This window comes from Haematobia irritans, chromosome 1 (assembly GCF_050003625.1).
Source record: "Haematobia irritans isolate KBUSLIRL chromosome 1, ASM5000362v1, whole genome shotgun sequence".
NCBI classification, from domain to species: Eukaryota; Metazoa; Arthropoda; class Insecta; order Diptera; family Muscidae; genus Haematobia; species Haematobia irritans.
Window position 1 is genome coordinate 83,326,263 of NC_134397.1, and position 27,605 is coordinate 83,353,867.

General features: G+C 36.8%; 1 protein-coding gene across 3 annotated transcripts in view; it reads left to right on the forward strand.

The window, feature by feature from the left end:
- Window positions 1–27,605, forward strand: part of LOC142221302 (uncharacterized) — a 442,778-nt gene that overhangs the window by 276,190 nt on the left and 138,983 nt on the right. For all 3 annotated transcript variants that reach the window (XM_075290976.1, XM_075290975.1, XM_075290977.1), the window contains exon 3: window positions 24,852–24,974. In XM_075290976.1, the coding sequence (XP_075147091.1) occupies window positions 24,852–24,974 (123 nt within the window). The remainder of the gene's footprint in view (window positions 1–24,851; window positions 24,975–27,605) is intronic.

The window sequence follows — 27,605 nt, forward strand, 5'->3', positions numbered from 1 at the left end:
TCAGAAGAAGGACTTTAGCGGAGGGACACAAATTGATAAAATTTGTGGCCTAAATTAAATGAAAAAAAAAATTTGAAGCAAAGACTGAAAACTATATTTTAATTAAAATTTCATTGTTTTAAAGAAATTTGTCCTTAATATTTTGTAAATTTCGCATCCCAAAATTTAGGTTGAGTAATCTTTAATATCACGTAAATATTTTTTTCAGTGTACTTGTGCCATATTTCAAGTCGATAGTATGTTTTGTTCGGAAGTAAGTATGATTCAAAAGACGGATGGACCGAAGGAGATCGCTAGATCGACTCAGGATTTCACAACGACCCAGAACATATATATACTTGATGGTGTGTGAGACAAATATTTCGATTTGTTACAAATCGAATCATAAAGTTAATATACCCCCCTCCTATGGTGGGCTAACGCGATTCCCAAGAGCTTCGCACTGAGTATCTTTAAATATTTTTTTTCTTAATACTTCATATTTTTCATTTAAAGTGTAAATGAGCCCTAATTTTATTTTGAAGTCGATTTTCATGGGGTTCATATTCATTATGCAGCATTGCCCCACATATGTGACCCTGCTTCATTTGGGTTTTGGTACTAATTTCCCGGACGCCCATTTTCATACCTATATAAAAATCAAATAAATTAAGATTTGTTACCCAGTAATGCCAACGTTAATCCTACGTTTAAAAGTTAATTGCATATGAAATGTATACTTAGTGAAAGTGCTTGCTTCTCTGGCTAGGAATCAATATCTTTGGAAATTGGTAAACTTATTTTTAGTGTAAACTTATCTATTCAAGAAACTCCACTTGTCTCTCTCTCTCTTAATTATGTCAAACCGAGTAAAAAAGATTTGAAGCCCTGTAAACTTACAAAGAGGACTCATAATAAAATGTAAGAACAAATTCTTATTATTTAAATCTTTGATGGAGAGTATGAAAATTTCGGTGTACCTAACACAGCTCCATTTTTTTAAATTTTCGCTATAGTCTTAAGCGTCACATTTCAACTGAAACTAAAACATATATTTTAAATTTAAATTTATGGATTCCAACCACCACAAAGCTAAAACGTGACTAGATTTAATCTCAATGTCTGTTGTCTTATCTCCTTCTCCTTTTGTTCAATTTACATCTAATCATGGCAAAAATCATTGCGAAAGAACTTGCATCCTCTAATTAGTTTGTTCTGTACCACATTAGCCTTTGCGAGTCTGCACTAATGACAATGCTGGTGGAACTAAGTAACAAGAGACGTAAAACATAAATTATATCAACATTAAGGATTTTGGTTACAAAAACAAAACAAAACAGCAAAAAATATTGGAACCACAAATTGTGGTTGCCATGGCACTCTTCATTGTCAAAGAAGTGTCATCTGCTTAATTCACTGACAACGAGAGTACTCTTCAGTGGTTTTTACTGTTGAAATTGCAATGCAAATATGTGCATATCCGCTGGTGAAGCTATAAAATGCAGATATTTCATCATATACTCACAGCTTTATTGATATTCACATGCATATGTACCATATATTTGTTCATATTTACTTCATTAAAAATGAATTGCTTACGTTGCATTAATTAATAAATAAAATCAAATAGAGCAATAACACCAAAAACCTCAGTATACTAAATAACAAACATCAACCGCAACAAATACGTTTAATTAGAAATATTCACAACCACACTCACTGGTTTGTACAAACGTCTGTTATCTTTTTTTGTTTGTTAGCAAATCCAAAGAAAGAATTAAAAGTCATTGTACAATATATGTGCGGCGTTGTGGATCACGTCACTTTACCCTAAGTTAGGTTAAATTAATTTAGAATTTCAAACAAACAGTTATAAAATCCACATTCTCATATATGATTGATACTTTGAAGATTATCATAGGGAATTATATTTTTTGAAAACATCAAGCGCTATATACATATGGGTACGGTATTTAATTTTGCTATAGAATTAAATAACTTTTGCCCTTGCGTCATGGACAAGAGATTTTAAATTCTACCTTGTTTGCCTTTACTATTTTCATTCTTTAGCAAACATATTTATTTTGTCATATCAAGAAATTCATCAAATATGCAGTGCACACTAAATGAGGTATGCATAGGATATTTATTTGTTTAAATAAATGCATACAAATCATACCAATACGAATAAATAATTCGAATTTTATTTATTTGTATGTGGGATTAGTAATACGAGTAATTTCGATAAAGCTGCTAACATATTTGCTGGTTATGAAATAGCTCAAACACAGTCAAAGGAAAAATATAAATTATTATCCAACAACATTGCTTTTAAGGCAGAATATCATAGTCAAGAATAATTTCAAATTACTATTCTTTAATTATTTAGAGTATATTAGATAAATTTGATTTTAGCCGAAGTGGTGTATGTTATTAGTCAATTGACTCAAATAGCTCACAAGCCAATTTATCCAATTCAGGGGACCCTAAGTAGAGGTGGATAACTATCGATAGCACTATCGATGATTGGGCACTATCGAGCTGCTTTCGATAGCAGCCAGGCATTTTCGATAGTACTATCGATAGTTTGGATTTTACATCACCAACAAAAATTGAGCTTTTATTGTGACGTCTGCTGCAAAATTTTTGGTTATAATAACAGGTTGGCTTATAAGTCCCCGGTTTGACACATAGATGGCGTCGCTAGTATTAAATGCATATTATTTTTATATAGTACCAACCTTCAAATGATTCGTGTCAAAATTTGACGTCTGTAAGTCAATTAGTGTGTGAGATAGAGCGTCTTTTGTGAAGCAACTTTTGTTAATGTGAAAAAAATGGAAAAAAATTTCGTGTTTTGACAAAATACTGTAGGGGGAAAAATACGGTGGAAGCAAAAACTTGGCTTGATAATGAACTTCCGGACTCTGCCCCAGGGAAATCAACAATAATTGATTGGTATGCAAAATTCAAGCGTGGTGAAATGAGCACAAAATGATTTTGAATGACCGTAAAATGAAGTTGATCGAGATAGCAGAGGCCTTAAAGATATCAAAGGAACGTGTTGGTCATATCATTCATCAATATTTGGATATGCGGAAGCTCTGTGCAAAATGGGTGCGGCGCTCACATTTGACCAAAAACAACAACGTGTTGATGATTCTGAGCGGTGTTTGCAGCTGTTAACTCGTAATACACCTGAGTTTTTCCGTCGATATGTGACAATGGATGAAACATGGCTCCATCACTACATTCCTGAGTCCAATCGACAGTCGGCTGAGTGGACAGCGACCGGTGAACCGTCTCCGAAGCGTGGAAAGACTCAAAAGTCCGCTGGCAAAGTAATGGCCTCTGTTTTTTTGGGATGCGAATGAAATAATTTTTATGGATTCTCTTGAGAAGGGAAAAACCATCAACAGTGACTATTATATGGCGTTATTGGAGCGGTTGAAGGTCGAAATCGCGGCAAAACGGCCCCATATGAAGAAGAAAAAAGTGTTGTTCCACCAAGACAACGCACCGTGTCACAAGTCATTGAGAACGATGGCAAAAATTCATGAATTGGGCTTCGAATTGCTTTCCCACCCACCGTATTCTCCAGATCTGGTCCCAGCGACTTTTTCTTGTTCTCAGATCACAAAAGGATGCTCGCAGGGAAAAAATTTGGCTGCAATGAAGAGGTGATCGCCGAAACTGAGGCCTATTTTGAGGCCAAACCGAAGGAGAACTACCAAAATGGTATAAAAAATTGGAAGGTCGTTATAATCGTTGTATCGCTCTTGAAGGGAACTAGGTTGAATAATAAAAACGAATTTTGACAAAAAAATGATCGCTTTCTCCAAACAGGTATAATGTTTACTTTTAAAGTTGTTCTGAGTTTTGATTATGTGTTGAATTTCAGCTAAAAGTCGGAGCACTGTCAGTGGGTCGAGCGCCGAAAGCATTTGGCAATCGAGAGAAAAAAAGAAAGAAAAATAAATTCTCTCAAGTATGGACATTTTTTAAAAGGTCAGGTGACAAAAAATGTGCAAAGCGCTTTAATTACACTAGCCAACAGTCGTTTTGTGAATTGGTTCTAGCATAATTTTTCTCATTGATTTTGACCTACTAAACACGAAAATGAGTTTTAAAAAATTTTCTGTCGATTGGTTTTCGAGATACAAATTTTTGAACTTTTTTTAATTTTTGGAGGTACACTTACAATTTTGAGCATATCTTTCGTCTTCTTTGGCCTATTTGATCTTACTACTACTCAAATTAAAGAAAATTTAGCCGTCTACAACTCGTTCTCAGAAAATTTTCAAATCGGTTAAGTAGTTTGGATGTTGGCGGCTTAAAAAGTTAAAAAAACGGCGTTTTTTTTTTAGTAAAAATGTGGCAGAAAAAAACCATAAAAAATTCATATAAAATATAAAACACGATGCTAACAGCAATTTTGGTTTTTTTACGTATAACTGAAATTTTTACAAAGAAAATAAGCCCTTACTTAACAAAATCTTACAACAAATAGCGGACTTACTACTAAAGGGTGATACGGTCAAAATTTGGTCAAGGAAAAACGCGTGTAAATCGGTGAAATCGTTTATTTAAAAAATCAAATTAAATTTCTTTTTCAAGTTCAATTAGTATAAAATTCAGGAAAAATATTCAGTTAGGCTTTCGCTTTTCCAAATCCGAATTGCCGGGCCTCACGCTTGACACCTGCCATCAGATTTTGTACAGCCACCTTGTCCACCTTCTTCGCCGCAGAAAGCCAGTTTGCCTTGAACTGCTGCCCGTCCTTAGCAGTTTTTTTGGTCTTCTTTAGGTTCCGCTTGACAATAGCCCAGTATTTCTCAATTGGGCGGAGCTCTGGCGTGTTGGGAGGGTTCTTGTCCTTGGGAACCACCTGCATGTTGTTGGCGGCGTACCACTCCAAGGCCTTTTTACCGTAATGGCAAGATGCCAAATCCGGCCAAAACAGTACGGAAGAATCGTGTTTCTTCAGGAAAGGCAGCAGACGTTTATTCAAACACTCTTTCACGTAAATTTCTTGGTTGACAGTCCCGGAAGCTATGAAAATGCTGCTTTTCAAGCCACAGATACCTTTCCCCTTGCTTTTGCCTGGCCCGGAAGCTGCTTGTAGTCGGTTTTGACGTAGGTTTCGTCGTCCATTACCACGCAGTCAAACATCGTCGTCAGCATCGTTGTGTACAGCGCTTTGGCCGTCGTATTTTGTTTATCATCGCGATTTGGAGTCACTACCTTCTTGTAAGTCGATAGTCCGGCTCGTTTTTTGGATCGATGCACGGTTGTAGACGATACACCCAGCTTATTTGCGGCATCTCGGAGAGAGAGGTTAGGGTTTCGCTTGAAACTACCGGCAACTCTCTTTGTCGTCTCAGCTGCTTCCGGTTTTCGATTTCCCCCCGATCCAGACTTCCTGGCTGTCGACAAACGTTCCCCAAACACTTTAATTACATTTGTAATGGTTGATTTGGCAACTTTTAGCGATTTTGCCAGCTTTGCGTGCGAGTAGCTCGGATTTTCGCAATGCGCGAGCAAAATTTTGATACGCTGCTCTTCTTGCTTGGACGGCATTTTGACAACTGAAGAGTGAATTCCAAGCAACAAGGGCAACATTCTACATACACACACCTTCAAAATGAGGGGTGTTCAGGTTTTTTAAATGCAAAATTGAAAGAAATACGTCAAGTTTATATTGACCAAATTTTGACCGTATCACCCTTTACTTACCCGATTTGAAAATTTTCTGAGAATGAGTTGTAGATGGCTCAATTTTCTGTAATTTGAGTAGCACTAGGATCAAATAGGTCAAATAAGACGAAAGATATGCTCAAAATTGTAAGTGTACCTCTAAAAATTAAAAAAAAAGTTCAAAAATTTGTATCTCGAAAACCAATCGACAGAAAATTTTTTCACAGAGAAAATTTTGTTATTTGTAACCTAGTGTTATGGAAGGAAGTATAAAACAAGCGGAAACACATCGAATTTGCACGACCATCTAAAAAGATCCACTCTGGCTCTGGAAATTCAGGCCGCCGATTACAGCATTCCAGCTATTTCGGCGGATTCTGACAATATAGCATCGACAAGAAAGAAATTGTAGATCGTCAATGCATTTAAAAGAGCCGTTTTGTACGGCACAAACATCCCTGCAACATCCGTTGATTCCCAAAGAGTATTTAGCAAGGCGGGACAAATTGTTTCCGAGAGGCGAACAAAACTCAAGAAAAAAAATGTGAACATTTTTTTCTTTTAGATCAAAAAACATTAATGTCGTCAAATTGCCTTACATAAATATTAAACAATTTAAAAAATGAACCAAATGTGTACACTATTGTGGACGATTCTATCGTCGACTATCGATAGTACTATCGTCAACTATCGATGGTTGTGAAATTAGAATCGTGGAATATCGATGGCACCGACTATCGATAGTTCTCCACCTCAAAATCACAAGCCATAATTTTACTACTGATTGGCAAAACTCTCTATGGCATCTAGAAGTTGCAATGTTGCAAGAAGGAGTAGTCACAGACCCATCGTTTAGTATACCAATCGGCTTAGTATTGTGTTCTGAGTCGATATAAATATGTCTGTTCCCAATAGAAGGTTCGTGGCGATTTTGAAAAAATTCCCAACGCAACCATATGTTTTAATTCCTTAAAATTAATATATTTATTAAAATATTTTCAAAATTCAAGGTTATGAGCATACTTATTGGTATCAAAATCACCAGCTTTTTTTACGGCTGTTTTCTAGAAGAATTTAGCTTCTTGTTAATTCAACCAACTATTGTAGAAAGAAAGAATGGGGTTAAGAAATGTGACTTTGAAGTATGATTACAGTTTGTAATGATAATAACGATTCGCTAATCGCAATCGATTCATCAATTAAAAATTACATTCACAACACAGGGTGACCAGTGGCGGTAACAATGTCCGTCCGTCTGTTTGTATATGTAATTTTTTGTGCAAAGTATAGCTTGCAATTTAAGTCCGATCGTCCTCCAATTCAGATTTTTCTCATTTTGATAAAGCTGTCATATATATTTATCACCGAATTGATCTTACTTGACGTGTTTATAATGTGATCTTCTTCAAATTTCGTACATCTAAATGGTTGAAATCGGATCATATTCAGATACATCTCCCATACATATCTTTCGCCCGATATGTCCTTATATGACTCCAGAATCCAAAGTGTTAGCCTGATTTGCCTCAAATTTTGCACGATTTATACTATCGTCAAGTGTGCCAAATTCAGATTTAGATATTGCTCCCATACATATAGTTTGCCCGATATGCAGTCATATGGCTCCAGAGGCCAAAAAATTCACCTTAATTTGCTTCAAATTTTGCACTTAGAGTACAATTGATGGTATCGTCAAGTATGACGAATATGATTGAAATCGATTCAGATTTAGATATGGCTTCCATATACACATCTTACGCCCGATATAAATTCATATGACCACTGTAGGGTAAAGTTTCTTTCCGATTTACATGCAATTTTGCACTGAAAGTAGAATTAACATTTTGGCAATATGTGCCAAATTTGGTTTAAATCGGTTAATATTTAGATATAGCTCCCATACATATTTACACATTGCATAAAAATGGCTTAAGGTTTAATTATTCCCATATTTTTGAACGAACATTGTGTTTCGTCCCAAGGCGTTAGTCGATTTAATTTTTAATTGTAGAAAATTTGTAGAATTGTATATAATTTTCTCCAAATCGAGCTTTAGCTGTATTGGGAGCTGTATGCTACCAATAAATTTGATCAGAGAATGAAGCCGACCCATTTTTGTCGGCGGCGGCTGACACTAAATATTTGCCTCCGGCGGCGGCGGCTTGACGGCTAAGCCGATAAAAAATTATCTATTCGGCGCCGCAAAATTATCTATTATAAAATCAATTTGCAGTTTTCCGAATTGTAATGAGATTAGTTGTACAACCAATCCTACAATCAAATTTACATTTCATTCAAATTTTTTGAGCTAAATTTTTGTAAAACTATTATAGCAACTTGATACTAATTCATTGAAGGTGGAAAGTTCAAAATTTTGGCAAAAACTATAACAAATATTATTAAATTTTTCTGATACAAATCAATATTTTAGATTAATTGGCGGCCAAATTTGAGCCGAGATGAGTCGACATATTCGGCGGCGGCGTCGACTGCTAAAAACGGGTCGGCGACGGCTAAAGTCGGCGGCGCGACTCGGCGGCTTCATTCTCTGAATTTGATAGATTTGAGATGGTACCAAAATTTGTTGGTCTATAATATAGTCGCCCCACTCGACTTCAAACTTTACTTATTTGGAATCGTATAAGGAGATTCGCAAAATCTAGTGATTGTTCAAAATAATATAATACTCGGTATTATTTGGAAAATACAAATAAAATATACTTTTTTTTGGATTTAAATCAATCTATTTACTTTATTTACAACCATTATTTGGTCCCTTCTACCTTTTGGAGCTTATTATTATAGATTGTTGTTTCAAACGGTTGTCTGAACTAATGGCCTATCTCTTGAAAAATTTTGATCGAACTCGATACGCACAACCTACCTTATAAAACCTTCATAACCGTCATTTAGTATTCAGCACTTACAATTGATAGTCACAGTCGAATTCCGTTGAAAATATTTTTAAATGTCAATATTTTTATTATCAATTATTCAATGTGGAGGGCACACGTGTTTTATTTTTTATTTAATATGTTAAAAACCTCTGAAAACTGAATGTTTTTCAGCCGTTTCTAAGTTTATTTAAATCCTCGGTGGACTGTCTGTCAAATATTTTCACGAACTACTCGCGCAATCGTCAGGATACTGAATGCTACGAGTCAGATAAACAGTGCGCATCTTCAATTGTTTGGGATCAAATGGACATCGAGTTATATAAAGTATTAGATGTGGAACAATTTTCTTGTGTTAAAGGGCAAAAGTATAAATCGTGTAACGTTTAAAGGGCCTCTAATGGAAAAATCCATCTCCACGTCTTTATATCATTTATGAAACCCCAAAGGAAGTGACCATGTAGAGTAAATTCTTATTAAATTTTTAAAATTCCACACAAATTTTCTAACTTAATTTGTTATGTTCTTAGGCAAGCTATGTTGGCCCATTTTTATTCTATGTGCTCAGTTTGGACTCCGTTTATAAGTACTAATGTACTAAAACTCCCATTGCCTGTCAATTCAACAATCCAAGCTGGCGGGTACTTTTAAAGGTGACAATTTTTGTTAAATTGTTATCAATGTATTGTATTTAGGTTTAGTATGATTTTATGTACCTTTCTATTATTTAACAAGTACATAGGCCGTAAGTTCGGCCAGGCCGAATCTTATGTACCCTCCACCATGGATTGCGTATAAACTTCTACGAAAGACTGTCATCCACAAATTTCAACTCACTCCGATGAAATTTGCTCCTCCAAGAGGCTGCAAAACCAAATCTCTGGATCGGTTTATATGGGGGCTATAAATGATTATGGACTGATATGGACCACTTTTGGCATGGTTGTTAAATATCATATACTACCACCACGTACCAAATTTCAACCAGATCGGATGAATTTTGCTTCTCCAAAAGGCACCGGAGGTCAAATCTGGCGATGGGTTTATATGGGAGCTATATATAATTATGGACTGATAGGAACCAATTCCTGCATGGTTGTTGGATACCACATACTAACATCACGTACCAAATTTCAACCGAATGGGAAGAATTTTGCTCTTCCAAGGTGCTCCGGAGGTCAAATCTGGGGATCGGTTTATATGGGGCCTATATATAATTATGGACCGATATCGACCAATTTTTGCATGGGTGTTTGAGGCCATATATTAACATCACGTACCAAATTTCAACTGAATTAGATGAATTTTGGTCTTCCAAGAGGCTCCGGAGGTCAAATCTGGTGATCTGTTTATATGGGGGCTATATATAATTATGGACCGATATGGACCAATTTTCGCATGGTCATTAGAGACCATATACTAACATCATGTACCTAATTTCAGCCGGATCGGATGAAATTTGTTTCTCTTAGAGGCTCTGCAAGCCAAATCGGGGGATCGGTTTATATGGGGGCTATATATAATTATGGACCGATGTGGACCAATATTTGCATAGTTGTTAGAGACCATATACTAACACCATGTACCAAATTTCGGCCGGATCGGATGAAAGTTTCTTCTCTTAGAGGCAAATCTAGGAATCGGTTTATATGGGGGCTATATATAACTATGGACCGATTTTTGCATGGTTGTTAGAGACCATATACTAACACCATGTACCAAATTTCAGCCGGATCGGATGAAATTTGCTTCTCTTAGAGGCCTCGAAAGCAAAATTTGGGGGTCCGTTTATATGGGGGCTATACGTAAAAGTGGACCGATATGGCCCATTTGCAATACCATCCGACCTACATCAATAACAACTACTTGTGCTAAGTTTCAAGTCGATAGCTTGTTTCGTTCGGAAGTTAGCGTGATTTCAACAGACGGACGGACTTACATGTTCAGATCGACTCAGAATTTCACCACGACCCAGAATATATATACTTTATGGGGTCTTAGATCAATATTTCGATGTGTTACAAACGGAATGACAAAGTTAATCCTAGGGTGGAGGGTATAAAAGTGTAAAATACAATACTTTGAGGAAAAATTTATTTTCAATTCGGTTAAGGTGCTAATAAGGTTGGGTAATACAACCAAATAAGAAGGAAGTAATGACCAATTACATCGTCTAGTACAATCAAATCCATATATGATATTGGTTGGATTTCCCATAATTCGATTGAGTCGACCGAATTTATCGGGTATCGCAACTGCCAGCAGATAGTTGCTGCAACTACCAAAAGGATGTTGGCAATAAATTCGGTCATTACAACCAATATGTATTCTCTGTGTAGAAGAATAGAATAGCATGAATAGGGTCATTTGTCTTCATTTTGGAATGTTTTATTATCAGCTAACATTCTGTGCCGCTGACCTTTTGTGAAAAATTGTTTTATAATCTTCTTATACATTTAGGGATTGAAATTGTAAAGAAATGACAACATCGTTAAGGCAGCATCTTATTTAAAATTGGATGGTAGAAGTTTCAAAAAATTCTTTATACACTGAAAAAACAGTGAACACGCCAGGAAGAAAACTTTTGGTTAATATTACAAAATTTAGATTATTTGTAGAAATTTTTAACTAAACAGTACTACAAACGCTGGCATCACGCTGATATCACAAAAATATGTAAATAGTTTTCGACAAATTCAAGAAAATTTGTTAGACATAATTATTTATACTTTTTATACTTTTCTTAAAGAAAATTTTGTAGTTTGAAGGAAAAACTTTGAGTTCAAAATTGCAAGAATATCTTTTGTGCCGTACGGAAGTTCGCGATGGACGCATTTGTAGTAAAATTTAAAAATTCAAAGAAATAATTAATTATTTTGTAAGAAATACGAATTTATTAAATTTTTATGCTTAATTTTTGTATATTTTTTCCGTTGTTTAGTTCATTTAACGCAAAAAAATATTAGAGTAAAGGAAACTTTCTCCAAACATAAAAATTCCATGAACTTAAATAAAGTTATATTGGCTTCAGTGAAATAGAGAGTTCACTTTTTTTGAGTGTATAGTTAATTAATATTTCTTTTATTGAGGAAAATGTGGGCCTATATAAATCAATAAAACTGTTTCTAAAAATATATGTAAACTGTTCTAATTTAAGAGTAAGTTTCACCAGCACATATGCACGAGTCTGAACAAAATTTCAATAAAATCATTCCATTCATTAATTCAATTCAGTTACATTTTCTTATTCTGTAGCATAGTGCTAAATAAATATAGGAAAATATTAACTAAAATACAGTATGTTTTTTTTCCTAATTTCTACGAAAATCAAATCGTTCAAACAAATAAAAGGTCCTTAGCGCTATACGAAGTTCAGCTTTCTTTACAACTGGTCCATTTTAACTTAAAGAAGGGGTCACTTTATTTTGAGTGACGTTAAACGTAACACGAACATGCTAAGGCGACTCCATAGTATAAACTGCAGCATAGTCGATTTTTACATGAAACTATGATTGGTTAAGTTTTTAACTTTGTTTAATCGATGTGACTGTCCGAAGGATTTTACTTTAATTAATTTCCAAGGTTATCATACATCCAATAAATGTACTCACCCATTCACTAAAGCTATGCCAATATTTAATTTAATAACTGAAATATCATATGTTGGCAAAACAAAAACAAAAAAAAAGGATAAATCAACTGAATTCTCTTGCATATGTGTACTTTGAAGTGATTCGTGGTGGGTTTATTGTCGATGTTTGTTGAACAATGTAAACTTTGATTGCGGAACCGGAAATCGCATTACAATATACACAGTTATTCAAATACACACAACCACACAGGCACAAAGAGGTGCACACACACATACACTCCAACAAAGCATGGAAAGTCATAATAATTCAAAAGTATGTAATTGTATTGTTTTGTGTCGTACTGAGAGATTTTTTATCGACTTTATTGGCCATCATCGTTTATTGCATTCAAATTTATTGACGTTTACAACATATTTGGCGTCGAGCACTTTCCATGGTGAATGTGTTGCACAATTTATGGTTTGTCGGTCATATATTCATTCCATTTTTTCCAACACAAAGTCCATAAAGAGACAATCACACGCCATAAAAAATACAATACAGGTAACACTCATTTAATTCGGTATTCAACAATGTGATTGTTCTTCAAACACATATTGCGATGTTGACATGAAATCAGACAGTTATGTTATGTATGTGGAGCAATCGATCATAATTGATTGATATAATTTAACTGCAAAAGTATTTTTCTGCAAAGAACATAAAGAATGTCAATGTTCTCCTCATCACTGGAATGTTTGAGATGAGTTCACAAAGTGACACAAAGAGAATTTGTTTTATACACATTTTATAGAGAAATAAATATTTCCAAGATATTTTATTATTAGTATTTTAGACTCTTAACATAAATTTTAGTTTTAACAAAACATATTTTAAAACTGAAGCCGGTCGCTAAACATTCCTTTAGAAAATATTAAATAACACTATTTTACAAAATATTTTTTTTCATTTACATTTGATGAGGTGAGTCTTTTCTTATGTATTTTGATCTGCTGAATTCACTTAAGTATCAACAACGAGATATAATTTGTTTAGTAAAAAAAGAGCGAACCTGATCCATATTTTTTTTACATTTTTTTATTCATCAGATCAAAATACATAAGAAAATTCACATCTCATTAAATATACAGTAAGGGACAAAATTGTTCATGAAATACCAGTTTTTAAGAAAATGTAACAAATTTTTTTTATTTTATTAACTTTAATGGCAACTTTTTTAATTATTTTAAATACGTTCCTATTACTGAATACAAAAATACAGAAACTTAAAATAATTGTTTAAATATAAAGTTTTAGCAGATATTAATACCACGGCTTAATTGTGAACAATTATGACCCCTTGCGGAAAATAGAACGGCACCAAAGTTCATCAACAGTCTTAGGCGGATGCTTTTTAGCAAAAATCTAGCTTTAAATCGGGCGGTTGGGGAGGCCAATCTAAAAGCTTGATACTATTTTCTTCGAACCACTTTTTAGTCTTTTTCGCAGTATGCTTAGGATCGTTATCCCGCATAAAGATGTCGTTTTGTCTTGGTTCCAAGCCAAATATTTTCAGACTTGGAAGATATGAGTCTTCAAGAATGGTGATATAGTCCGCAGCACACATTTTTTACCTCTTATTCGGCGAAGTTGTTGTTGTTGTAACAGTTTATTGTGATCTCATCCATTTCATGTTATACGCTTGGTACATCAGCTTGTTGGCAGATCAAGGAACTCTGCGACTAAGATGGGGTGTGTCCAGAGTGATCTGGTGGTAAGTCGGGTTGGTTTGGCTGGGCAAGAGAAAAGATGACGCGTGTCGTGTGGCCCTTGGTTGCAAATTGGACAAACGTCAGCTACGCTGCTATCAATCACCGATAAGTAGGAATTGAGGCGGCTGCACTTGCCTGATCTTAATTGGGCCAAAACTACCCTAGTCTGCCGTGGGAGGTCTCTTTCTTCCGGTGCTATGGGCGGTGGTCGGACTCCAAGAACAGGATTAACCTTGTAGCTTCTCACCGCTTCAGCTACAGTATCCTCATGAATCCTGTTCAAACCTGCCTGGTACGCTGCTTGATCTAGAGGCTCTCTTTTATAGCGCTGGATCTCGCGCTCTAGATTATGTATATCTACCCTTACGTTCCTGGGTGGTGGTTGTGTATCCATAAGATGGTGGTTTGGATGATTACTGCGATAACAACCCAGGAGATACTGCTTTGACAACATGTAGTTGTGTCTTCGCACAGGGATGATCTTTGTCTCCACATAAAGGTGATCCAGGGGTGTGCTGCGGAGACACCCAGTCGCAGTTCTAAGAGCAGCGTTCTGGCAGGTTTGTATGTTATTCCACTGCGTATCACTGGTCTGCGGTGTCCACACTGGCGCTGCATAGTTTACCACTGACCGGCCAATTGCCTTATAAGTAGTTAGCAAGGTTTCTTTGTCCGCACCCCAAGTACTGCCGGCTAGTGACTTGAGGACCTTGTTTCTACCACGGAGCTTATTACAAATTGCAGTGGCATGGGCAGATGACCTAAAAAGGCTGTCGAATGTGACCCCAAGAATCTTGGGGTAATTTGTGGTCGGAATTATTACTCCATCGACTCTGATATTCAACTGCCTGCGCACTTCTGCCGTCCATGTAGTAAATAGTGTGGCTGAGGATTTGGTGGGGGATATCCTCAAGTTTCTCGCAGTGAAATAACTGGTAAGATTAGCTATGTAGACGTTCAACCGATCGCAAATGTCATCAACATTGGGCCCAGATGCCAAGATTGTACAGTCATCCGCATATGATACAATCTCGACGCCGTCAGGAGGGGGTGGAATCGAGGACATGTAGAGGTTAAACAGTGCCGGAGATATCACCCCACCTTGGGGAACTCCCTGTTTAACTCTACGCGGTCTTGACTTTCTGTCCCTGAATTCCACGTACGACTGGCGTCCACACATATAATTCAGCACCCAACGCTTCGCTCCTGCCGGTAGGGACGTATTCTCGATGTCCTCAAATAATGTGGCATGGTTGACCGTATCGAATGCTTTCGATAGGTCAAGCGCCACGAGGACCGTCCTGTGACACGGCCTGGGCTGGTTAAGTCCCTTATTAATATGTGTCGAAATGGCATGTAAGGCTGTTGTCGTACTATGTACCTTACGGAATCCATGTTGATGGTGGGCAGCTGGAAAATTCTCCACAAGGCTGGGGAGGAGTAATGCCTCAAGTGTCTTGGCTACTGGCGAAAGAAGGGATATCGGTCTGTACGATTCACCTTTGCTCGAATCTTTGCCCGGTTTCAGTAGTGGAATCACCCTTCCCATTTTCCAGACATCGGGTATAATGTGTGATTCCAAAGACAAATTGAGGAGTCTGGTCAGGTACTCAACTCCCAGTATTCCCAGATGCTTCAGCATTAGCATTGAAATTCCGTCAGGGCCCAGCGCCTTAGATGGTTTCGCGCTGTTGATGACATTGGTAACTTCGGCTGCAGTAAATTGTGGTGTGTCATCGGCTCGGAGACCACGTACACGACGGGTGGCTCTCCTTTTCGCTCTATCACTCTCGGGATGCTCGACAAACTGTCGGTTGAAGTATTTGGCGCACCTCTTCGGATCAGTCACAGTTACGTCGCCAAATGTGACTGAAATCCCATCATCCCTTGTGGAGGGGTTCGAGAGGGCTCTAACTGTTGACCACAATTTACCAGTTCCTGTTCCTAAGTTACATTGCTTCAGGTGCTCTAACCAAGTGTTCCGCTTGTGCTCGTCGACTATCTTACTAATCTCTAGATTTAGTTCTCTGATTCTAGGATCAGCAGGGTTAGCACGACGGCGTTCATCACGCTCGTCTGCGAGTCCCGCCGCTTCGGCTGGGAAGTTGGGCCTCACCTGGGCAATTCGACCAGCGGGTATGAAGCGAGCGGCTGCTGCGTTGATGATGTCCCGGAACTCCCTCTGGGCAACATGAACATGTGAGGGGGACGGGAGCTCACTGAAGCGGCGATCGGTGTATTCTCTGAAGCCTTCCCAGTTGGCTTTCTTTTGATTAATAAACGTCCGGCGTTCAGAGGTTATGAAATCGGAGGGTCGGTTGATGGTGAGAATTATGGGGAGGTGGTCCGAACCCAATGAAATGACGGGTTGCCAGGAGACGTCATTTATCAGACCAGGCGATGCTAACGATAAATCTGGCGAACTGCTGCAGTCACCCATAATTCTCGTGGGGGCCTCTTCGTTCACCGTGCAAAATGTGGAGTCGTCTATCTGCTCTGCCAAAGCTATGCCCCTCTGGTCATTACCCAGGAGAGAATGCCAAAGTTCATGGTGGGCATTAAAATCTCCTAGAACCAATCGGTTATGCCCGCTCAACAACCACTCAATGTTTGGGCTATAACCAGGAGCACAGCTACCAACCGGCGGTATGTACACATTGTATAGCTCTATCTCGGCAGCCCCACACTTAACTGCTACCCCCATACATTCCATGTACGGGTCATTAGTGTCTAGCACAAGCGTGATAGGTCTATACTGCACGGAACGGTGTAATATGAAAGCCAGGCCACCACCTCCATTTCTTGTGCGATCCTTCCGTAGGACATTGTACCCATCACAATGTCGTAGGCTGCAGGTGGGATTCAGCTTTGTTTCCTGGATCGCCGCGACCCTTATCCTTTTCCGATTCATAAAGTCTACGATTTCACTAATCTTACCACGGAGCCCGTTGCAATTAAATTGCAAAAATGATGCACTCTCCGGAACTGGTACAACAATATTCGGTGTAAGATGCTGCGGCGGAGAATATTGTTGTGCGGGAGAAGTCGGTGGGGTCACATAATCAGATGACCCACTGCTGCTGTCATTGGCACAGCATCCTGCCACGAAGTCAGTTTGACTATACTCCCGCAGCGATGTTAGGCCGGAGCAATTCCGGAAGTGCACCCATTCCATGCACCGGTTACACCTCACCGAAACCGAGCGATGGTGAATTCGATTTCGGCAGACGGCACAGTACCATGGTCCGGGGTTTTCCTCTATCCCGGCTCGGACCAAAAGCAGGCGGAGAAGGCTCCCCGGGATGCACCTTCTCCAACACGAAAAAAGGGAAGTACTCCAAGTTGGTTTCCACGAAAGCAGCCCCAAGCCATTAATGAACTACCTCCAAATTTTAGTGTTTGGAATATATTTCATTCCTTAACTCCAACGGTCTTATCCAGGAATGTCCACTGCCCTCCATCAGAACCAATTCGATTGATTTGACAAAGCTACCCGCATCCAATCGTCTATTGTGAAGTTTTCGTATTTGTTTGCAAAGTCCAGGCGTTTTTTCAGTGTTTGCCGGCCAAAAGCTGCTTTTTGGCTTTGCCCTGGCTACTAATCCACTGGCTTTCAAGCTTCTACGAACTGTTTTGGTTCTCACGTTTAAGCTATGTTCCTCATTTAATATTTGCTTGACTTCAACAGCTGTAAAGGGTGATACGGTCAAAATTTGGTCAAGGGAAAACGCGTGTAAATTGGTGAAATCGTTTATTTAAAAAATCAAATTAAATTTCTTTTTCAAGTTCAATTAGTATAAAATTCAGGAAAAATATTCAGTTAGGCTTTCGCTTTTCCAAATCCGAATTGCCGGGCCTCACGCTTGACACCTGCCATCAGATTTTGTACAGCCACCTTGTCGACCTTCTTCGCCGCAGAAAGCCAGTTTGCCTTGAACTGCTGCTCGTCCTTAGCAGTTTTTTTGGTCTTCTTTAGGTTCCGCTTGACAATAGCCCAGTATTTCTAAATTGGGCGGAGCTCTGGCGTGTTGGGAGGGTTCTTGTCCTTGGGAACCACCTGCACGTTGTTGGCGGCGTACCACTTCATGGCTTTTTTACTGTAATGGCAAGATGCCAAATCCGGCCAAACCAGTACGGAACAACCATGTTTCTTCAGGAAAGGCAGCAGACGTTTATTCAAACACTCTTTCACGTAAATTTCTTGGTTGACAGACCCGGAAGCTATGAAAATGCTGCTTTTCAAGCCACAGGTACAGATGGCTTGCCAAACCAGATATTTCTTTGCGAACTTTGACAGTTTTATGTGCTGGAAAATATCTGCTACCTTTCCCCTTCCTTTTGCCGTATAAAACTCCTGTCCCGGAAGCTGCTTGTAGTCGGCTTTGACGTAGGTTTCGTCGTCCATTACCACGCAGTCAAACTTCGTCAGCATCGTCGTGTACAGCCTCCGGAATCGCGCTTTGGCCGTCGTATTTTGTTTATCATCGCGATTTGGAGTCACTACCTTCTTGTAAGCAGCTTATTTGCGGCATCTCGGAGAGAGAGGTTAGGGTTTCGCTTGAAACTACCGGCAACTCTCTTTGTCGACAAACGTTCCCCAAACACTTTAATTACATTTGTAACGGTTGATTTGGCAACTTTTAGCGATTTTGCCAGCTTTGCGTGCGAGTAGCTCGGATTTTCGCGATGCGCGAGCAAAATTTTGTTACGCTGCTCTTCTTGCTTGGACGGCATTTTGACAACTGAAAAGTGAATTCCAAAATCAAAATAGGAGCAACATTCTACACACACACCTTCAAAATGAGGGGTGTTCAGGTTTTTTAAATGCAAAATTGAAAGAAATACGTCAAGTTTATATTGACCAAATTTTGACTGTATCACCCTTTATTTTCTGCACCGGTAACGATCAATAGCTTAGCTTCGCGTTTTTTTGGGCGAACTGCTGGATTACCAATAATTTCCAAATTATTCTGATTTTTTATTTTATTTATAAATTCAACTGATATGCTATATTTTTTAGCTATGTCTCGATATGGAGCTCCTTCTTTAAAACTTTTACGACATTCTGTTTCAAAAGAGTTGCCTTGGCTTTTTCCATCGCAAAAATAAACTAAATTGATAAGAAATCCAAAATATTTATGAAAAATCTGTAGGAAGGTATCGTCTAATAATAATTTTACTTACTTATTTAAGTTCATTGAAATTGTCAGAGAATATTAACACAGGGTCAATGTAGTTCACATATGTGGATTTATCGTTACATGAATACAAAACTAGAAGAAGAGTAAATTTCGAAACGAAAGATGCCATATTATCGCTAACTAGTCCCTTGACCATAGACAAAGTATTAGAGTTGCAAAGTCTCTATCTTTGATGTATAGCTTTTTACATTAATGTTTTCTCTATAATTTTGTCCCTTACAGTACATTTTCAGCATAAACTAGTGTAATTTAAGAGTTGATCTATACAGTTTTGACACACAGTGGTTCCAAATGACATTTTGTTGGAAATTAATTTGCCACTTTTGGATGGATAAAGATATCAACAAAAATATTTCTTTATGTGGAAGCTGAGGTCTTTTGTAGGTCCCTAGCCCATGGACCCAGGGTGTATGAATTTTTTTCATTTTGTAGGCTGTTTTTATTTTAACTCAATTCTTTACAAACTACACATTCTAGAAAAATTATTGTGTAGATATGTTTTTAGATTAATTTGAAATATAAATAAAAATACCGAATTAGGAAAAAATTCAAAAAAATCACTTGCATTCTTTCTGTCGTAAAATGTTTTGCTTATTTCTTATAAAACACCATAAAAGCTTGATATCCATTCCATTTCGGTAAAGTGGTGTTATCGCCAAATAGTAAATTTTTGAAAGATTTTTTTAATTTAAAAAATTTTCAATTGACAAAGCACCAATTGCTAAACCTATTTCTTTTCCCAAAATCCTCAAAAAAATCACTTGCATTCTTTTTGTCGTAAAATTTTTTGCTTATTTCTTATAGAACACCATAAAAGCTTGATATCGGCCATTTCGGTAAAGTAGTGTCAACGCCAAATAGTAAATTTTTGAAATTTTTTTTTTTTTTTTAATTTAAAAAATTTTCAATTGACAAAGCACCAATTGCTAAACCTATTTCTTTTCCCAAAATCCTCACTTGTAACTGGATAAAGTTTCAACATCCTACAAAAACTACGCTTTTTTAAATATGTCCCCACTTTGGGGATTTTCGATACGAATTTTGGGAATGGTATATCTGCAATATTAAAAAAAAATCCTGCAAAAGTCAATTAAACCATAATAAATTAAATTAATTACATCAAAATTTATAAAGGTTTAAATTCACATTTTTAATCCCCAAAAATTATCAATTTTAGTCATTTTTATACCCCCCATCATAGGATGGTGGTATATTAACTTTGTCATTCCGTTTGTAACACATCGAAATATTGCTCTAAGACCCCATAAAGTATATATATAGTCTAGGTCGTGGTGAAATTCTGAGTCGATCTGAGTCCATCTGTTGAAATCACGCTAACTTCTGAGCGAAACAAGCTATCGACTTGAAACTTGGCACAAGTAGTTGTTATTGATGTAGGTCGGATGGTATTGCAAATGGGCCATATCGGTCCACTTTTAGGTATAGCCCCCATATAAACGGACCCCCAAATTTGGCTTGCGGGGACTGTAAAAGAAGCAAATTTCATCCGATCCAGCTGAAATTTGGTACATGGTGTCAGCATATGATCTATAACAACCATGCAAAAATTGGTCCACATCGGTTCATAATTATATATAACCCCACATATAAACCGATTCCCAGATTTGGCTTGCGAAGTCTCCAAGAGAAGCAAATTTCATCCAATCTGGTTGTAATTTGGAACATGGTGTTAGTATATGATCTTTAACAACCGTGCCACAATTGGTCCATATCGGTGCATAATTATATATAGCCCCCATATAAAACGTTCTCCAGATTTGACCTCCGGAGCCTCTTGGAGGAGCAAAATTCATCCGATCCGGTTCAAATTAGGAACGTGGTGTTAGTATATTGTCGCTAACAACCATACCAAAGTTGGTCCAATCACACAAAAATTGGTCCATATCGGTTCATAATCATGGTTGCCACTAGAGCAAAAAATAATCTACTAAAATTTTATTTCTATAGACAATTTTGTCAAAATTTTATTTCTATAGAAAATTTTGTTCAAATTTTATTCGGTTCATAATCATGGTTGCCACTCGAGCCAAAAATAATCTACCAAGATTTTATTTCTATAGAAAATTTTGTCAAAAGTTTATTTCTATAGAAAATTTTGTTAAAATTTTATTTCTGTAGAAATTTTTGTCAAAATTTTCTTTCTATAGAAAATTTTGTCAAAATTTTTATTTCTATAGAAAATTTTGTGAAAATTTTATTTCTATAGAAAATTTTGTTAAAATTTTATTTCTGTAGAAAATTTTGTCAACATTTTATGTCTACTTTGTCAAACTGAATTATATACGTATTGGATCGATCTTTTTTGATTTAATATATACCACGTATGGACTTACATATAATTTAGAAGATGGTGTTAGGAAGTTTTAAAATACCTGGCCATCGGCAAGCGTTACCGCAACTTAAGTAATTCGATTGTGGATGGCAGTGTTTAGAAGAAGTTTCTACGCAATCCATGATGGAGGGTACATAAGCTTCGGCCTGGCCGAACTTGCGGCCGTATATACTTGTTTTAATTGAAAAAATTTTCAATTGACAAAGCACCAATTGCTAAACCTATTTCTTTTCCCAAAATCCTCAAAAAATCACTTGCATTCTTGCTGTCGTAAAATTTTTTGCTTATTTCTTATAGAACACCATAAAAGCTTGATATCGGCCATTTCGGTAAAGTAGTGTCAACGCCAAATGGTAAATTTTTGAAAGATTTGTATACCATCCACCATAGGATGGGGGGTATATTAACTTTGTCATTCCGTTTGTAACACATCGAAATATTGCTCTAAGACCCCATAAAGTATATATATTCTGGGTCGTGGTGAAAATCTGAGTCGATCTGAGCATGTCCGTCCGTCCGTCCGTCCGTCTGTTGAAATCACGCTAACTTCCGAACGAAACAAGCTATCGACTTGAAACTTGGCACAAGTAGTTGTTATTTATGTAGGTCGGATGGTATTGCAAATGGGCCATATCGATCCACTTTTACGTATAGCCCCCACATAAACGGACCCCCAAATTTGGCTTGCGAGGCCTCTAAGAGAAGCAAATTTCATCCGATCCAGCTGAAATTTGGTACATGGTGTTAGTATATGATCTCTAACAACCATGCAAAAGTTGGTCCATATCGGTCCATAATTATGTATAGCCCCCATATAAACCGATCCCCCGATTTGGCTTGCAGAGCCTCTAAGAGAAACAATTTTCATCCGATCCGGCTGAAATTTGGTACATGGTGGTAGTATATGGTCTCTAACAACCATGCAAAAATTGGTCCATATCGGTCCATAATTATATATAGCCCCCATATAAACCGATCCCCCGATTTGGCTTGCGGAGCCTCTAAGGGAAGCAAATTTCATCCGATCCGGCTGAAATTTGGTACATGGTGTTAGTATATGGTATGTAACAATGGTGTTAGTATATGATCTCTAACAACCATGCAAAAGTTGGTCCACATCGGTCCATAATTATATATAGCCCCCATATAAACGGACCCCCAAATTTGGCTTGCGAGGCCTCTAAGAGAAGCAAATTTCATCCGATCCGGCTGATATTTGGTACATGGTGTTAGTATATGATCTCTAACAACCATGCAAAAATAGATCCATATCGGTCCATAATTATATATAGCCCCCATATAAACCGATCACCAGATTTGACCTCCGGAGCCTCTTGGAAGACCAAAATTTATCTGATTCAGTTGAAATTTGGTACGTGATGTTAATATATGGCCTCCATACAAAAATTGGTCGATATCGGTCCATAATTATATATAGGCCCCATATAAACCGATCCCCAGATTTGACCTCCGGAGCACCTAGGAAGAGCAAAATTCTTCCCATTCGGTTGAAATTTGGTACATGATATAGGGTATCCAACAACCATGCAGGAATTGGTTCCTATCAGTCCATAATAATATATAGCTCCCATATAAACAGATCCCCAGATTTAACAGCCATGGCAAAAGTGGTCAATGTCAGTCCATAATCATATATAGCCCCCATATAAACCGATCCCGAGATTTGGTTTTGGAGCCTCTTGGAGGAGCAAATTTCATCCGAGTCAGTTGAAATTTGGTACATTGTGCTATTATATGGCCGTTAAAAACCATGCCAAACTAGGTCCATAACGGTCTATCGATCCCCAATCACACAAAAATTGGTCCATATCAAGTTCATAATTGTATATAGCCCCCATATAAGCGACCCCCATATTTCAATTCTGGCTCTCTACCACGTATGGACTACGACACAATTTAGAAGTTTTAAGATACCACAACCCAAGTAATTCGACTGTGGATGACGGTCTTTCGTAGAAGTTTCTGCGCAATCCATGGTGGAGGGTACATAAGATTCGGCCTGGCCGAACTTACGGCCGTATATACTTGTTTTTCTTCATGTGGTATAAAAGACCTCCAAACACGTGTTAACGACAACTTACATTTCCAAAGAGATACAAAAAGTCAACAAATTTAAAGACAGTTTCATTAATTTTGAAGAATTGGTCAGCCATGTTAACATTAGTTGAAAATGTTTCTTTCATGTAAAAATACCCATTTTTAGGTCGAATTACTTAACTATAAAGATCAAACTTCATTGAAAAGTTTATTGATTTTGGACAAGGACAAAAAAACTATCGGAGAAGTACGTCTTCTATGTTAAGGATTTATATTTTAGGTACAAAAAATCTTTGGCCTCATGACAATATTTATTTCAGCGTAGTTTAATTGGATATAATTCAATTAAATTTAACATAATCCCAAAAACTAAAATTTAAAAATTTAATTAAATTAAAGTGGCTATATTAATAAGTATTTTGTTTGTAATAACTAACTAAGTCAATATAAATTTATTTGATATCTAATTCTACTGAATTTATAATAAATTTTTTATAGTTACTATTCTCAATTACACGCTTAAATAAAGCTAAGATTTGGACAATTCTGTTCGGATACAAAAAATAGTGAGGCGGTTTAATCAACATTTTTTAGTCTCCATCTAAAGTTGGATATCGTGATTGTTTTTTTTTCTGCTGTCGTCATAGTGGAAATGTCCTCTTGTCCATGGAAAATACAATTCGATTATGTGCTTTGAATGAATTAAGTTTCTATCAGATTTATATTCAAGAGTCGTATTGAAAAACAAATGCAAATGTTGTTCGAAAATAAATGAATTATGCTTTCGAAATAAATGGAACAAATTTCATTTTTGTTTTATTGAGTTATTTAGCGTAAAGTTTAAATTACTTTTGAAATGTGTTCGATCGGATTTGACTGGGAACGACCGTTTAAAGGTCCTCCACGTGTAGTTGTGTATGCAACTTGGCAAAAGGATTAAAAAGTTATAGCTAATATAGATGTAATAGCTAAAAAACAGGAAACTTTATTCGAATACTTGTTATTGTTGGTATTATATTATATTTTTTGTTTTATGCTATGAAATACTTTACTTACTTATTGGCATTTGTGTCAATTCGGTCTTTTGCAAACAAAACATTTGATCTAATTGGTTGTGTATTGTTATCTGTTCGATTTAAGACACATTACATGGACAATTTAAGGACATGAAATCATCGAAAATGCATCTGACATGGACCAGTGAGTGTAATGTTGCGTCAAGCTGCAGCTTATGAAGACTCGACAATTTCATTTCCTCATGCAACCCAAATTGCATTATATCAATTCATGCAGAAGTAATACAAATATCATTTGTTTCCTTTCAGCTTTGCTGGCTGCTACTCTGAGGACATATCAAAGGGCTGGCTGTGATTCCGAGCAACTGTCGCTTAGCTGTCCACGCGGCACCAGTATATCCATTGAATTGGCACAGTATGGACGTGCAGGAGGTAAGAATCAAGTCATTTTGTATTACAGACATACATATATCCACAACATAGCACATGAGGACACATGATATGGAAACATCAAGGACTCATATCCTGGCCAAGCATTTGATATGTATTTTATTATCAGTCCTTTAAAATAAATTTTTACAAATTCACTATTGCAAAGATATTTATTAGGATTGTTGAAAACAAAAAACTGTAGTTTCAACTAAAGATCCCAGCAAAAAAATTTGGAAGTTCTTCCAAACGCACAACTTTAAAAGCACTTCCAGAAGATGCACTCCCAATGATGGTCTTTATTTTAACTATCCAGGAAGTTCTTTTAATTCAATTTTTTATAACTTGGTTTTTTCATACTTTTAATGGGTAATTTTAACTTTTTCTGTTTCAAATACGTTAAAAACGGAGTAAGAATGGTACAAATCATTTAAATTTTGTCTAAAAAATGCTAAATCCAATCTGAAAAAATTGTGCATTTTTGAAAATATTCGAGCGCAAACGTTTCCGACAAGCGTCTAAATCCATTAAAAATTATAAAAAGGTTAAAAAATTATTTATTTGACAAAATATCATAGAATTTTTTAATGTACATTCAAAACATTGAATTCGGATCACACCTAAAGAAGTGATGCAAATTCAGTGCAACGGCTGTTGAAATGGAGGACTTCCGTCCTATGACAAGCCCATGTTCAATTTATCGCTTCTGCATCAAATTTGCACCACTTCGGGATCCAAAAAGAACATTTTCATAACTTTTTTGGCGACGCTTTTTTTGCTGGGATATAATGAAATTGATGTCAGATCGAAGCTCATATGCCCTCCGCTGTGGACTAGAATCGCTAAAGATTGCTATAGAATTTTATTTTGTTTTATATTTTTTAAATGATAGAAAAGTACATACACTGAAAAAATATTGTCGTGAGGTCAAAGATTTCATGTCTTTAAAATACGAACGCAAATTTTGCTTAGGATAGAAGACGCATTTCTCTAATATAAAGTTTTTTCCTTGTCCAAAAATCGATACAGTTTATCGATTTTGGACAATGAAGTCGTATTGTCTTTATAATTAAGTGATTTCACTTAAAAATTTGCATCATAACATGAAAGAAAAAATGTTTGCACTAAGGTCAACTTGACTTTAATAATTCAGAAAAATTCTTTAAATTCAATGAAATTGCCTTTTTGCATCTTGACTACAAAGCAAAAAATCGTTCAAATATAGGTTACGTTTTTCAACACTTTATTTTAAAGCATATGTAGAAAAAAAGCTGAAAAAGCTAAAAAAAAATAAAATTTGCTGCTTAGAAGCAAGTACACAAAACCCAAAATTAAAAGAGAATTGTGTCTTAAAAGTATCCTTATTTTGTATTCTCCGCTTCTTTGGCTCGGAATCAATACATTAGCGTAGCTAGATAATTTTCCTAGGGGGGGGGGGCTATAGCCCCCCTAGCTAAAACTTTATAGACTGAACTTATAAGTTCAACTAATTTTTTATTTCATAAAATTGAATAAAAAAATAGACATCAAAATAGCTCGACAATCAATTTATAATAAAGCAACTAAAAGTACCCTACGGGGAAATTGGTGCAAATTGGCACTGACGGACCTATCACAGAACTGGTACCTGTGCTCCAGTTAGTTGCAATTTTCACATTAAGTGAAATAAAATTATCAGAATAACCTTTTGTTCGACATATTTCAAGTTTTTTTTTTTTCATTTCGGGTTCGATTAGGAGCCCAAATTGAAAGAGATTTCTAAGAGTTTGTCCGAGACTGGTTCCTGAGGACCTGTTTATGGGTTGCTCCTGCTAAATTGTCCCAGGACGTGTCCTTTGGGATGAGTCCAAGACGCGTCCTAAAATGAAAGTTTACTCCGTCAATGACAAACCCATGTTAAAGAGGATGGTCCCTTCCATACGTTTTGATCAGAACTGGGACTGGTCCATACACACCAGGGACTAGTCATGTACCAGTTCTGTGGTTGATCCATTTCCCGTAGGGTAGTTCCACACTTTTCCCAGCAAAAAATTGGGAGTTGTTCTAAAGGCACAACTTTAAAAGCACTTCCAAAAATTTCTTCACAAAGAAGTTAACTATTTTAACTACACATGACGTTTTTATACCCTCCATCATAGGATGGGGGTATATTAACTTTGTCATTCCGTTTGTAACACATCGAAATATTGCTCTAAGACCCCATAAAGTATATATATTCTGGGTCGTGGTGAAATTCTGAGTCGATCTAAGCATGTGCGTCCGTCTGTTGAAATCACGCTAACTTCCGAACGAAACAAGCTATCGACTTGAAACTTGGCACAAGTAGTTGTTATCGATGTAGGTCAGATGGTATTGAAAATGGGCCATATCAGTCCACTTTTACGTATAGCCCCCATATAAAGGGACCCTCAGATTTGGCTTGTGGAGCCTCTAACAGAAGCATATTTCATCCGATCCGGCTGAAATTTGGTACATGGTGTTGGTATTTGGTCTCTAATAACCATGCCAAAATTGGTCCATATCGGTCCATAATTATACATAGCCCCCATATAAACCGATCCCCAGATTTGGCTTGTGGATCCACTAAGAGAAGCATATTTAATCCGATCCGGCTGAAATTTGGTACATGGTGTT